The 14,647-nt window shown below is 35.1% G+C and overlaps 1 protein-coding gene across 1 annotated transcript; it reads left to right on the top strand.

Annotated features, from left to right (window-relative positions):
* Positions 1–643: 643 nt before the first annotated feature.
* Positions 644–8,779, top strand: LOC142598160 (RNA cytosine-C(5)-methyltransferase NSUN2-like). The gene is made up of 3 exons (XM_075735118.1): positions 644–679; positions 747–1,396; positions 8,608–8,779. Exons 1-3 carry the CDS (start codon positions 644–646, stop codon positions 8,777–8,779), a joined length of 858 nt encoding a protein of 285 aa, XP_075591233.1.
* The last annotated feature ends 5,868 nt before the right edge of the window (positions 8,780–14,647 follow it).

Below are 14,647 nucleotides of genomic sequence, written 5' to 3'. Positions count from 1 at the left end.
CTGCAGGTTTGCAGCTTTCCACGCATCAATGATAAAATCAATCTGATCGAGAGAAAGACGAACCTGTCTTTTGATTTTAAGTAAATGCTTTTTTTCAGATTTTTTTTTCGACGGTTTTAAATTTCCGTCTAAAATCGGTTTGTTCGCTGTGGTTGGTAGTTTTTTTTTTTTGTAAAGATAAACGTTCGATTTAGACAAAATCCGACTAACTATTTTGTCACTTGGTTGTCGCATATTCAAGATTAGTAATAAAATTCCAAATTCTCCATAAGTTAAACTAGTAAATATTAAGCATTGATAATTATTAGCTAGGATAACTCAAAACTTGAATAGATTTTGTGAAAAAAATAAATTTTGTTTTTACACTATTTATCAAACCCGGTTCAAAATGAAAATAAAATTTATCTGAAAGAAAACATATTTCGAGGACAATATACGTGATTATGAGTGAAATTGATTTTGAAAACCTGAGTTTTTCTTGCTATTATAAAAAGCAGTTTCCAGCAGAATACTATGACGGGCTGATAGAAAGCTTAAAAAAACATTTGCCTTTGTCTTTTCGATATTCTTTGGTAGATAGGTCGGTTTTTTATTCTATTTTGCAAAACAGACTCGAAAAACAAATCAAGAGTATTACACACGTATGTCCAAAACAGCGGATCCACAAGAAGCTGAAGGCGTATGAATTTACAGAAACTAGTAAAGAACAACTCAAACCAAATGCTACTTTAAGAGAGTTTAACAAGGTTCTCATTGAAAATACCGAAATAGGAGTAGTTGTCAGACAGGAAATAGTGAGTATGATTCCTCCGTTACTTGCAGATATAAAAGATAATTACCGAATCCTCGATCTTTGTGCCGCTCCTGGGAGTAAAACATCGGAGATCTTAGATTTAATGCAAGCTCAGAATACAATTAACTCATTACCAAGAGGTTGCTTGGTTGCAAATGACGTTAATGAAAAGAGATGCGGGACTTTGAACCATCAAATGGCGCGTTTTGCTCATCCAGGGTTTGCCGTAACTTGTTGCGATGGATCTATGTTGCCAGAAAAGTTGAAACACGATTTAGTATTTGCTGATGTACCTTGCTCAGGAGACGGAACTATTCGAAAAGCTTTCGACATTTGGAAACGCTGGTCATACAATGACGGTGTTCAACTTCACAGACTTCAAATCAAACTGCTTAAAAAAAGCTTGCTCTTATTAAAACAATCCGGTCACTTAGTATATTCAACTTGCAGTCTAAATCCGCTCGAAAATGAAGCTGTTGTAGCAAGTGTTTTATATGAATATCCAGAAAAGTTTGAACTTGTTCCTGTAAAACCGCCCCTAGGCCTTATCAAAAATGATGGACTTACTTCTTGGTCAGTTCCAATACGACGTAAAGATAATTCGTACGTTATGATCGACAAGTTTTCTGAGTTAACTAAAGTTGAAAATCGAGAACCTAACTACGATAACAACATTTCCGAAACCATGTTTAGTTCGTTTTACTCTTCACATATTATTGAACAATTGAGCAAAGTGCACCGTTACTTACCGCAAACAAATGACACTGGTGGTTTTTTTTGTGCTGTTTTTAAATATAAAGACAGTGTTGCCGGAACATTGACTGAGTCAACTCTATTAAATAAGAGATTCAAACAAGTCAGTGTACCTAAATGTTTGATTTCACCAGCTGACCAGTTTGATAACACGGATTTGTTAATTAGTTCATTTTATGGATTAAACTCTGCTGATGTTGATAACAATGATTATTATTCAATTCCTAATACAAACAAGCTTCCGAAGTTGTCTGACGTAGACGTGAAAATAGCTGCGATAAACAAAAAGTTTTACGAACTCTTCGCTAGTAATTCGCGACGCAGTATGTACATTAAACAAGGTTGCAAATCTAAGTATTTTCTTGCAAACGATGAATTGTTTAATGTCTATAAAGAGTACCAACGTACAAATTTCATTTCGTTTGGTATTCGCGCTTTTGAAGCGTTTTCTTTATCCGGCTCAACGGATAAAGTTTTTCCTTATAGAATAGCCAGTTCAGTTGCGTCATTTTTATATGATTTTCAACGCCGTAGATATATCCACATTAATAAAAAGTTCCTTGAACTTTGTTTAATTAGTGAGTCTGTGAACATTAATCAAATCCTCGAGCACGAAGCCATTGGTTCGATTGATTGTTTGGACACCTGTCGAAATGAAGTCGGACTGCTTCAGGCCGGAAGTGTTACACTTATGGCAAAAATTGATAACAGCCAATTTATTTTCACTGCTATGATCTTTCCAAATGGAAGCTTTGTATCTTACGTAAAGAAAGAGACTAAGCAATTGATCATTAATTTACTTAAAGATTTACACGCTTGATTCCTGTTTGAGGTTTTTCTAAATTTTTTTACTTTATTTAATTAAATTTTATAACGCAATAGAAATTATCTAGGTAGTTTTCTGAACCTTATAAAAGTGTTATTATTAATTTTTCATTAATTATTGGTCGCATCAAACGTTACTTGTTATTCAGCCATGAGAACTTCTGAACTTCTCGCGTTAATTCACAAAGACCAAAATAATAAATATTGCGCAGATTGCGGTTCTTTCAATCCAAGATGGGTGAGCATCAATATTGGTTGCGTGATTTGCATCGAGTGTTCAGGAATACATCGTAGTTTAGGGTCTCATATTTCTAGCGTGCGAAGTATAGGCCTTGATGACTGGACGCCAGAAATGATTGAATACATTAAAAACAGAGGCAATACAGTAGTAAACAAAGAGTATGAAGCCACGTTGCCTCCAAACTTCAAAAGACCCAGTTCGTCTGATACACATAACATTACAAAATTTATCACTCAAAAATACGTCTACAAAGATTTTTACACGCCTTTAGATAAGTCTTCAAAGACTGAGATAGCATCAACTGATTCGGCGCAATCATCAATTGAACAACCACAAATGTCACCGGCCATAAAATTACTTGAATCGTTAATTAATTAATGTTAAAAAACAAGTGCTAGCTGAATTAAAAAATTCAGACTTGACGTTTATGATCGAATAATATACAAAAATGTAAAATAGAAATTTCGCTGTTTACAAGGTTACACTAGGGTTGCGTTGTTCAATTTCTTCTTTTTGGTTAATTTCATGATCTGAAGCAACCTCATGTGGCATTACATTTTCGGAAGACAAAATTTTTTCGTTGGAAGCGTGTGGTTTAACTCCTCCCAGTATATCACGTACTTTATTAACGGCGGTTCCTGCAGTGTTTGTAGCAGTGGTAGCCGTTTCTTGAACAATGCCAATCAGACCTTGCTTTTGAACATTTTCCATTGCGGCTTTTCCTTTTTCTTGAGCCCAATTAGCCGACTTAGTCACAGTTTCTTGGAGATGGGAGACCACAGACTGCGTCGGAGCACTGTTGATAACGTCTTTTGAAACCTTAACGACATTTGTTGTCAAATCGTTTAATTTGTTCCAAGCAAAACTACCCCATGAATTCAGCTTTTGAGCTGTTTTTTCAACATTGAATTCTTTCATGTAGTTGGCTACGTTGATACCTTTCTGACTAGGGTGAAGGCAATCAGATTTTGACGCATTCAGCCTGGTAGCTTTAGCCCCGCCACTTAATTCACTTCCTTCCTGTAATGACGGCTTTTCGGGCAAAGGGGTGTTTTCAACCAAAGCCAGCAAATATTCCCGATAATAAAAAGCAACTTGCGTAGTGTACTTCATTCGAATTGGCTTGTTGATAATATTGTACTCAGCAAATAAATCCAGCAATTTTTGGTTACCGCCTTTCTTCATTATTGAAATTTCCTTATCGTCCCATTGATCCATACTCAAGGATTTCACCAACGATATTTTAGATCCCAGCCCTCTGTGTACTCCTGAACACAGTAAACAAATATAAATTCCAAAACTTATTGAAGCCCACTGAGGATTCAAACCTCCGCAGTCAACACATCGACTATTAGCTTCGTCAGAAGCTTTCAATTGTTTAAACAACTCTCGCGGCGACAACTCACTCATTTTTGAAAAATAAATAATTTTGAAAACGGATTATATTTAATCTAAAACTCATGGATTGAATTCAAAATTATTCTTTTTTATTATTGGAGAACTTGTCGTATTAGCTAAAGCCAGGATTAATTTCAGCGGTCTTCTTATTTAAATAAATTTTTTAATCTGTTTGTGCAATCTTTGTTTTCTTTAAATTTTACTCGAGATACATGCTCATCTTTGTTGCTTACGTTGTATTCCGAACACGGCAAAATCATGTCTGGTAGCGAATAACTCTCGTTTTCAGCATTACTTAAGTTTTGATAATATATTCCGTCACTATGGTCCTGGTTCTCCTGATTTTCCAAGTCTAAATGCAACTGCAGATCTACAGTATCTCTTATGATCTTATCAGCAGCTAATATTTTTATTTTTTTTTTAACGAATTTTTTCGACAAGTCATCCAAAATACGTTGGGTTTCGTCATTCTTATCTTTTAAGTATGCTTCTTGAACAGCTTTTGCGTTTTCAGCTTCATCTAATTTGTCCGTGTAAAAATTGACGAGATCATCAAAATTATCCTCTTCTTCGTCTTCATTCTGCGAACTATCAGAAACACTCGCAGCGTCGTCGATGAAAGCGTTTTTCACTCGCTTTGAGCCGCGTAAAAGTCGCTTAAGATTGAGCTTTTCGTTTCTTTGATCGCTTTTTTCGACGGTTTCCGAAGCGTCACTCATATCTTTACCAGATAATAGTTCCAAATCTGCTGACGCAATGTCAACGATGAGCTCAGACGTATCGCTCGATTCGTTGATTGACTGGTCGATTTTTACGAAGATTTGATTATTATCTGAGCTAACAATGTTTTCTGACATTGCCTCAGCTTTAATTTTTTTAGCAGTTTTATCGTTGGTTGTTTCAATCTCGTCATTTTCAGATAAATTAGAAAAGCTTTCTTCTGTTGCGGAGACGTTGAGACTCACGAAATTAGAAATGTCTTTGAGTATCTCTTGAGTGTACTCCTGGTCAGTTTGGATATCATTTTTTGGAGAAGAGGGACTGCCACTATTATTTGATGACCAACCTGCTTCTTCTTTTTCATTATTGAAAAAAGAAAAAAAATCGAATTTCGATGTAGAAATTAACTCATCGATGTGCTCTTTCGAGTACTGGTCATAGAAAAAGTCTTTCATGATCGTTTCTATGTCTTCTTCTTGCTTAGGTGTAATTTCGAGGTAATTACTAAATTCAACTTTGTCAACGTGGGGTTTCAACAAACAAGCGAGTCGTTCGCGCTGAATAACCCCTGACTGTAACACTCCCAGCTCAGTGAGAATTTTGCGGCAGTCGTTTCTGCGTTTGTTAAGCTCAATCAACAAGGTGTAGGACCGCGTGGTCAAATCTGTATTATCTGTCACCGCATGATTTTTCTGAATACACGCGTCACCATCTGCGTTTGTTGGAAAAAAAACTTCGTAAAACCTCTTGTTCAGTAAAAATAACTTGCCAAACCGAATATTCACAGGGTAATCGATACAGAGATTCGACTCGTTTTCGAGCGAGGTAATGTGCTTGTTCCACAACGGAAGCGAATACGAAATAAGTTGGCAAGCTTGTAACAAAAACTCCGAGTACGATGTTTGGCGGGCTTTGCTGTTGTATTGTTGGAGAAACTCGAAGTTGAACTTTAAAAAACTTCCTTCGACTTGCTTTATATTCGTTTCTATGGAAATTAATTGGCTGTCTTTGTCGCGTATAGAGTCCCACAAACTGTCTTCCAAAATAGGAGAGTCTTCGCTTTTGTTAATTTTCTCCTTTGCCTTAGCCTCCCACTCCGATTCGTCATTCTTAATCTTTGCTCGATTGGAATTTTTAGGCCCAGTCGTGTGGCTTTTGACACCTGAAGGGCGTGCCTCACAATTGTTACCTTGAGTTGACTTTTCCTGATGAAAGTCGAAGCACAGCTGTTCAGAAGACGATGCAGCATCGTTAAACGCTTTATTTATTGACAAAAACTCTTTTTCAGTCTCGGTGAACAAAGCATCGTCGCTGTCTGACATGTAAAGCGAAAAAAAACATAAGGCTATAAAGAATAATTTTTCATTTGTTTATTAATAAGTTATAAAGTATATTTTAGATGAAAGATAAAGAAAATACGACGAAATCGAATTAAATGACAAATACGTAGCTATATTAAATAAAGAATTTAACTTATATTAGTGCAGTTTAAAACAAACGTCTAAATAACCTAGTGGTAGAACGCGCGAGTTCTAGAAGTGACAAAATCTCTGCGTACGGATTTTGGGCACATTGGGCGTCTATGTAGGTGGGGGAACTTGAAGTTCATTCCGAGAGTTTGAATACTAATTGGACGGCGTACTTCTTCAGGCGTGAGAGACTTTATCTTGAGGATTTGAATAGTACAAGAGGCGGCTCGGTGTTTTCCAGCCATGTCCTGGTACATTTGAGAAACAGCACCTTCTTTGCTGATATCTCTGTACTCTTTGTAAAAGTTGTGGGTGGAAGTTCGGGAGTCGTATCTCAGCCAAATTCCATAAGTTTTTGCTGTCTCGGATTTTTCAGGTTCAATTATTTGTACATCCAAAACTTCTCCGTTCGATTTCTTTATTTTGTTTAGGCGCTTCATAAAAAACCAAAAGCGACTCTTGGCAACGACAGAGTCACGGGCGAAAATTTTCATCCTGTAAATTGTTGGATTTGGGTTCTCGCTCGAAGGAAGACGTCTTCCAGTAATGTAATACTGGTGGAGACGCATTTGAAAAGTTTTATCAGCTAGTTCGGTCATTTTATTATCCTTCAGGTTCAAAAATTAAATATGGAATTTTTGTCGTGTCTAATTTTTCGTATCAAATCGAATAATTTGCCTTAATTAATTAATTTTTATTCTTTAGGAAAACTGCCACTCGTTCTTTTATATACAAATAAACAATGAAATAATTTATATAACAAACGAATGGTACCCGTGTTTAATTGTCTTTTATATGCTTGTATTTTAACGGTAAAAGAAATTGTTGCATATGACAATACTCATTCGAGCAGCGGTCGCTTGACCGTTATTAATGACTCAACCGCTAGTTCGAACCAGTCCCGCCGGTTATCAGCCGACGATAATTTTTTCGAATCAGACATATATAAAGAAGGAGTAAAAGATTACAGGAAACTGCGTAACACATATGAAATAGCAAAATTAACGAAAGATATAGTCAACCTGAACAAACGTATATTGTCCGGAGGAGAAACCGCAAAAATTGCATTGGAAGAATTACATAGACTATTTTCAAACAAGAATGCTGCATTAATCATGAGAAAACTAAAAACCAACGCAGCTTGCAGTATGCTGATTAAAAGAGAAACAACGCCAGACATGACGAGGCATTTAGCTCTTAGTTTAATCTCTCATCTCACAGATACACCACATTATTTTTATTTTGTAAGCAAACCAACGAGTTCTTACTACCACATGAACGTAAGTGTGCCAAGCTCATTGCGAAATTTTCAGAAAATAGATCTCGCCAGAAGTACTAACGAATATACTCATCTCGGCACATATAGCGACTGGCTAGACTACGCAGACTACGTAGCCTAGAAGTACTGCCACATCGTTAATTAATCTTGTAGTTTGATCGTTGTTTGATGAGTCAATGTAAAATTCAACCAAAGTATTACTAGGTCTGCCTTTTTTACCGCAACTCGAACGATGCGCTGAAGAACTCAGACAGATTGTTCTACCAACTAATTTCATTTGCAGATTTAATATGCTTTACTCTTCTTTTTAAATTTGTAACTGCTTGATAATCAGATTATTTCAACCTATATATGAACCTTTGTCGATTTTGCGGCGCAGAGTATCTTAATTAGACTTGTTGGTTCTGCGATTCTGGCGCTCCTTTTTCTTAGCTGAATAAGGTTTGATGGATGTATCCATAGTATCTCCATGCGTTCGCATCTTCTTCAACTCTACAGTTTCCTGTTCGAGCACCCGGTCGGCATACTTCAGTTCTTTTTCTATTCGTTTTTTTTGCTTGTGGTGCTCTTTAGTATATATATTGCTGATTTTTTCAGCGTCTACCCTGATATTTCGTTCCACTGCTTTACGCTCACGCTTCAAGTTTTTGTTAACCAGTTGCGTTTTTCGCTGCTCCTGTTTAGATTTAGAGACGTAAATTTGTTTTGCTTTTTCATAAAACTTTTCGTCTTTCAGTGAAACTACGTTTGCTTTTGTTTGTGAAACAAGAGGCAAAGGTTTTGTAAGTAAAGCCAATGGTTTTAACGGGCTAACGTACATTTTTTTCAGCGTTGTAAAACTAACATGAATTTTAGTACATTGTGGTTTGTTTGACGAGTATTCGATTATAGGATCAAACCAAAGTTTTGAAATCACTTGAGTCAAACTTGGCTCAAGTTGGTTTAGAAGATCTAAATAAGTAACTAGTTTTTCGTAGTAACGATCGTGCTCGCCGAATAACAATCCAGCTACCAATATTTGAACATATTCATTCATGAAAACTCCTAGATGATTGTCTGACTGAAACCTTGCATGGAAAATACTACTTTTTTTTTCACCAGCGACTGATTTAAAATGTTCAACCACTAGTTCAAATACTTGTAAAGTAAGCTGTAGTAAAGTATGCGCTATTTCACCATTATCTACAACATCATATTTTATTGGACAATCTTCAACGTTACGTTCAGTGTCACTAAAAACATTCCAGCTCACCAATGCTAGTTCAAAAGAGACAACAGATAAAAATATACTTAATATCTGAGAAAACAATGAAACTCGACTCATCACCATTTTACTACTAAAGAGAAACTTGAATACTTCCAATTTACATCTAACCGTTTCATCTTCGTCAAGATTTTCTTTCAACTCTTGCAGCAAGTTCGTAAACTTGTCATCGTTTTCAAATTCGAATTTTTCTTTTTCTGGCTCGTCAATTAAGTTAACGAACAAATGTAACAAGCGTTTCTTCTCTTGCAAATCAACTTGAGAAAATTCTCTAAAAAGTTTCTCTAGCTCCATTACATTAAATAGCCATTTCAAGTCTAGTAAGAAAAATTTGTAATTAAACAGTTAATATATTAATTTGCCAATTGTGCAAATTCATCTATAAAATAGAAGAAAAAACGCTCAGCTATTTTTCTATCTTTTGTTAAAACTACTAATTTGATTTTTCGTCAATAGTTTGAAGGAAATTATAATTCTTTTTGAATGTTATTTCAAATAACAGACTTCTAATTTGGACCTGCATTATTTCTTGTCAAAATCTCTATGAGTGTAAACAAATGTAAAAAACAAAGAGACAACAAACGCAAAACGTCTGATGGAACCCCAGATGAAAACACCAGAGGCATTCGGAATAGTGGCAGAAAATATTGTTTAATATTTGGATACATTGGGACTAACTATCTCGGAATGCAGTATCAAACGATGTCACGTCTTGATTCTAATAGTATAGCTGTAGAAGAAGCAATTCTCAAAGTGTTGGCAGATTGTAAATTAATAAACATTGAAGAACCATTTAAATTTTCCGACCTTATGCTAAGTCGAGTTGGCAGGACTGACAAATCTGTGCATTCAGCTTGCCAAGTTGTCATGTTGAAGTTGGATGACCGCCACATCAGAAAAAATATTAAATCTGAGCTTCTAACTACTGATGAAGCTGCATCAGTTGATTCTGCCGATAATCAACGAGCCATTGAAAGAAAAATATTTGAGCTAGTGGATGAAAATCTTCCAGAAGACATCGCTCTTTATAATGTATTAAGGGTTCCTAACAACTTCGACGCTCGTTATTTGTGCATTAAACGCCATTATGAATATTTTCTTCCTTCTTATATACTCCAACCAATTCAGTTACAAAATATATTACCTTCAGTAAAGGAATTTGTAAATTGGATGAAAATTAGAGAAGTACAAGACATAGAAAAACTCGAAGTGATTATCTCAAAAATAGAACAAAATTTTCCCAAGCAATTAATTAATTCAGTGAAACCTATTGATTTGATAAACAGTATGCCTCAACTATTTGATTCAATTATAGAATACAATGCGACAATCTTAAATTATTACAAAAACTTGTCTAGTGAAGATAGAAAAAAGTTGCACAAGGAATTTAGTCCGCACACACACAACTGCGAGAAACAACTGGAATATCCTCCACTTGGTTTGTCTTTTTTGACTTCTGACAATCTAAATTGTGCTAATTTGAGTTCTTTTAAATTATCTGACACAGACTTCGACGAATTTCAATCGATTCTTAACAAATTACAAGGAAACAACAATTGGTTTCACTTTTCCTCTGGCGGTAGTGACGCTAAAGGCTCAACTATTCGCAATGTACACCAAATTACACTTAACAGAGTAACAAATGACACAAATATTGGCGAAATTCTTGTTATTCACCTCGAGGGTCAGTCGTTCTTATATAACCAAATTAGGAAAATGCTCGATCTTGCAATTGAAGTTTTTTTCGGAACTGCAAGCTTAGAACTATTGCAATCACTTCTCAAATCCTCATTTGACAAGAAAAGGCAAATAAAATTGGTCCCAGGAAGTTTTTTGTGCCTTGAAAGAGCGATTTACGGCAAGCTAAGCAATCCTGATGTAAACTTATCAACGTTAAATTCGATCGTCGATGAATGGGAACAATCAAAGCAATACACGAAAGAATTAGTGGAATATTTAAACACAGGGAAAAAATCCGTGGTAAAACAACCCAATGTGCTGCTTACAGGTAATGATGAGCCATATACCGTCATCCAAACCGACAATTACCACAATTTGATCGCTGTAGACACGCCTATTTGGTACCAAGTTCAGAAATATAAACACAATTGTTTATTGCCGTACTTTAAAAATTTATTTGGAGCAACATCTGATTTAACTGATTATTTACTACTATCAATATGGAGACCTTTTTTATTTACAAATTATTCGTGGATAAAAGAACTAAATTTAGGAATATAATTTAATGAAATATATTTCAGTTATTGAACACTTCACTGTTGTCAGAACAAATCTTCGTCTTCAGTCAAGTATAAGTAGTTCATGACCAATTCTTACCCACTAAAATTCTTTAAACATATTGACAAAAAAGTCAAGGAAGGAACTACTCGAATAACAGAAAGCGTCATAGAACAAGCGCTGCAAACTTTAATTTCCAACAATCAAAGGACTCTTCAGTATGTAGAACAATTTTCGGCTACTCGATTTCTAACTATTGCCAAACAATTTATTGGGTACAAGCTGTTTCCTTCGTTCAACAAAATCGATAAATCCCGGGTTTTTTCACCCGCTATTTTTCAGCAATTAAGCGACAAAATTAATACTAAAATGAAAAACACCTTTAGTTTACAAATTCATGTAAAAGATTACATTTCGTTTTCATTTTTAAAAAGAGAGTTAGATTTTTCATTCGGTAAGATTCAGCTAGTTTACGGGGATAAAACCTATAAAAGTCCGCCCATTAATATAAAGCAAGCGTATGCTAAGCTTGACTACACATTCCCTCACATTGAAATTTCACATGAGGTTCAAGATTTGTTCATTTTTTTTCTAGTTACGAACGAAAATTCTAATTTAAATTCTGACGATGTTAATTACATTAGTTTCGCTAGAATAGTAGTAAGCGTAAGTTCGTTGATCAAAACTATAAAACTTCAAAAGAATAATCGAGAACATAATTTGCTTTTTGCGTCAGTCAGTAGTACCCGTAGCACAGATTCACAGAACGAAGGATTTTACTTTGAGTCATGGTTTCAATTTTTCCCTTTACCTTCAGAAGGATCAAACGACAAATATCACGCTCCTGTCAATAGTTTTGAATACATTGGAATGTCTAATCCAACCTTTTTTCTGGGTGCTGTTCAGTTAAAGTTTGATTTGATTGACTATACAGACTCTATCTACTACGAATTTGCTGAAGTGCTGCAGCCAGTCACTAATAAATGGGTAATTCCAGAAAAATTGGATCTTTATTTTTTAAACTACTCGTGGATGATGTTAAATTACATGCGGATGATGCCTCTGCGGTTCTTCAATTGTCTACATATTTTCCACATAGTAGCCAGCCGAAAAATAAGCCCAACAAGCATTGTTCAGATGTTATTTTACGTCTTTGCGATGGTGATAACATTTCTCGTGTTGGGAACTCAACGTTTGTTAATTAGTATTTTGTATCTTATCGTTCTTTTCGCAATTATTTCGTTACTTTCTTTCAAATACTATTTGTTTTCAGATATTTATTTGCTAGATGAATATTCTTTGGCTCACAACAAAGACCTATCTACAATTCCACTAAGCAATTACTTAGGAATGTCCAACGATAAAGTGGTTTTGAAAGCTGATAATGATCCAGCAACTAAGAAAAAAGATTTTAAAAAACTAATTAGATTTATGTTTATGAAAACTACTAGGAATAATACTCTAGATTTAAGTCTCTCCAGGTCTAAAACGTTAAGTAACTGCGAGCAAGAAAATCAAAGCCCAAACATAGCGAAAAACTTATCATACGATCAATACAACTACGGCGAAAAGTTGAACTTAAGCACTAAACAAGCTAAGATCTTTAACCAATGGCAATATTCTAACCGATTCTACACTAACATAATATACTCTGTTACCGACAAAGCTTGTCAACCATTTATTAGCAAGACCAACATGACAAAACTTTTGCAGAACGTATGCAGCGACAATTCAATTATTTCAAACAGCATTGAAAGTTCTGGATTCAGTAAAATTGCAACACCTTTCGGCGAAGAACTCCTCAGCATTCGCATTGGAGAATTTAATCGACCTCTCTTTTCAGATAATTGCAAAAACGAAGAAATCAAAACGCTCTTTCACAAGATCATTTGTTTACTTGAATTTGTCCAAACGATCATTTCTTACACAATCACTATGTATTCGAAATCACTTTCTATTCTTTACTGGAAAAATGTTTATTTGACTTTTCTGTTTTACACGGGTTTTATACTTGTAATTGTGGAACTGTTTACTTTATATTGGATCGTGACGAGCATTGTCAGTGTCAAAAGCTTGTTCGCTCTGACTACAGTTTCGTGTTTATTAATTACCAGCTTGGTTACTGACGTTCAATTTATTAAGTACTTCAACCTAAACTACGTCTTAAAGCATTACATTGTTCACTTAATAAGTAAATACAAAAATTCAAAATTGGCCAGCCAACTGATCATCGATATAATCGATTTTTTTAAAATAGTCGATATATTTACGTTTGACGACCGGAAAGAACTTATTTCTGTGTTGGATAAGATTAAGAACGTTGATGAAATTGACTTAAAAGTCGACCAAATTTTGTTTTCCAAATTCAAAGCTTATCTTCAGTCGTATCCACAACATCAAACCTACAAGAAATACTTTACCATATTACGAAAACTTGGCATTTGGACCTACGTACTACTGATGTTTCCTTTTAACCTGATATATCATACTTATATAAAAGCTGACAATATACATGAAGCTATTCACCAGCAGATTTGCGCCAATCATGTCATAGCTAACAATTTAGAAAATTTAATTAATACAAACAAAAGTTTGGAACAGTTTATCACTAGCCAAGCAGAAAGCTTTAATTCCAAAGCTTTCGAAGAATACTACGCTGATTTGTTGCGCACGTGATGAACTTTGTTACAATTCCAGTTTCGATTCAAAACTCGTTTTTTCAGATACTGTAACGCTTATAGCTAAGCCATTCCAGTATCTTCACTGCTCAAACACTCCCAGAAAGATACACTGCTTCCGCGGACGAAACATCTACCCAAATCTCTTACGTAGTCGTTAGGCAATATCTCAATGCAATCGTCCAATACTAAATTCATAAACAAGTCGTACCCTCGTAAGATCCCCAAAACTTTCTTGTTTTTGTCCAGAGTCAGCAACAGCTTGTTGTGCATAAATGATCTCAAATCCGCTCCAGGTCCTGATTTAGGAAACACTTGTTTATCATAAGTACTCATGGTTCAGTATGCAACCTAATAATTAGCCTGTCTATAAATTAGATGAATTAAGTTTAGAGAATGAATATAATAAAAAATTTTTGTTAAATACAAAATATTATTAATCTCAGTAAATCACAAATAATCGCTTTGGCGATTGATGGAACGACCAACTTTGTCCGTGATGGTATTAAGTTTATTCACCGACGTTTTGTGGCTTTTTGTTTCGTCTTTAATTGACTTCGAAAGCTCTTTCAAATCGGATACCTAGAACATATCATCTATATTTGCAACTTACAATGTTATATAATTTGTCAACTGAATTTTTTTTTTCCACTTCATGTATCGTTTCCTTTATTTCAGCGCAATCTACGCTGTTCAGCTGGACAGAATATGATTTACTGCCTATTACCCCATCTGATTCAGCTTCTCCGGCTGAACCTGAATTTTTTTTTGCTAGATTTTTGTTAAAAAGCATATTATAGAGACTTGATTTCCAAGATTTCAACGATTTGGTCATTTTTTCCGTTTTTGCCAAAGTCGACTCGATCTTCTCGTACGTATAGACCGAGTTTTTTATTTGCTCACCTTGTACTTGAAGTTCTGCCAAACATTGTTTCGATTTTTGAGTTAACGACTCAGCCAAAGTCAAAGACGAGTCTGTTATGGATTCA

The sequence above is a fragment of the Dermatophagoides farinae genome, unplaced genomic scaffold (assembly GCF_024713945.1).
Source record: "Dermatophagoides farinae isolate YC_2012a unplaced genomic scaffold, ASM2471394v1 contig9, whole genome shotgun sequence".
Lineage (NCBI taxonomy): Eukaryota > Metazoa > Arthropoda > Arachnida > Sarcoptiformes > Pyroglyphidae > Dermatophagoides > Dermatophagoides farinae.
The sequence above is the reverse complement of the archived record's forward strand: the minus strand, read 5'-3'. Positions and strand labels throughout refer to the sequence as shown.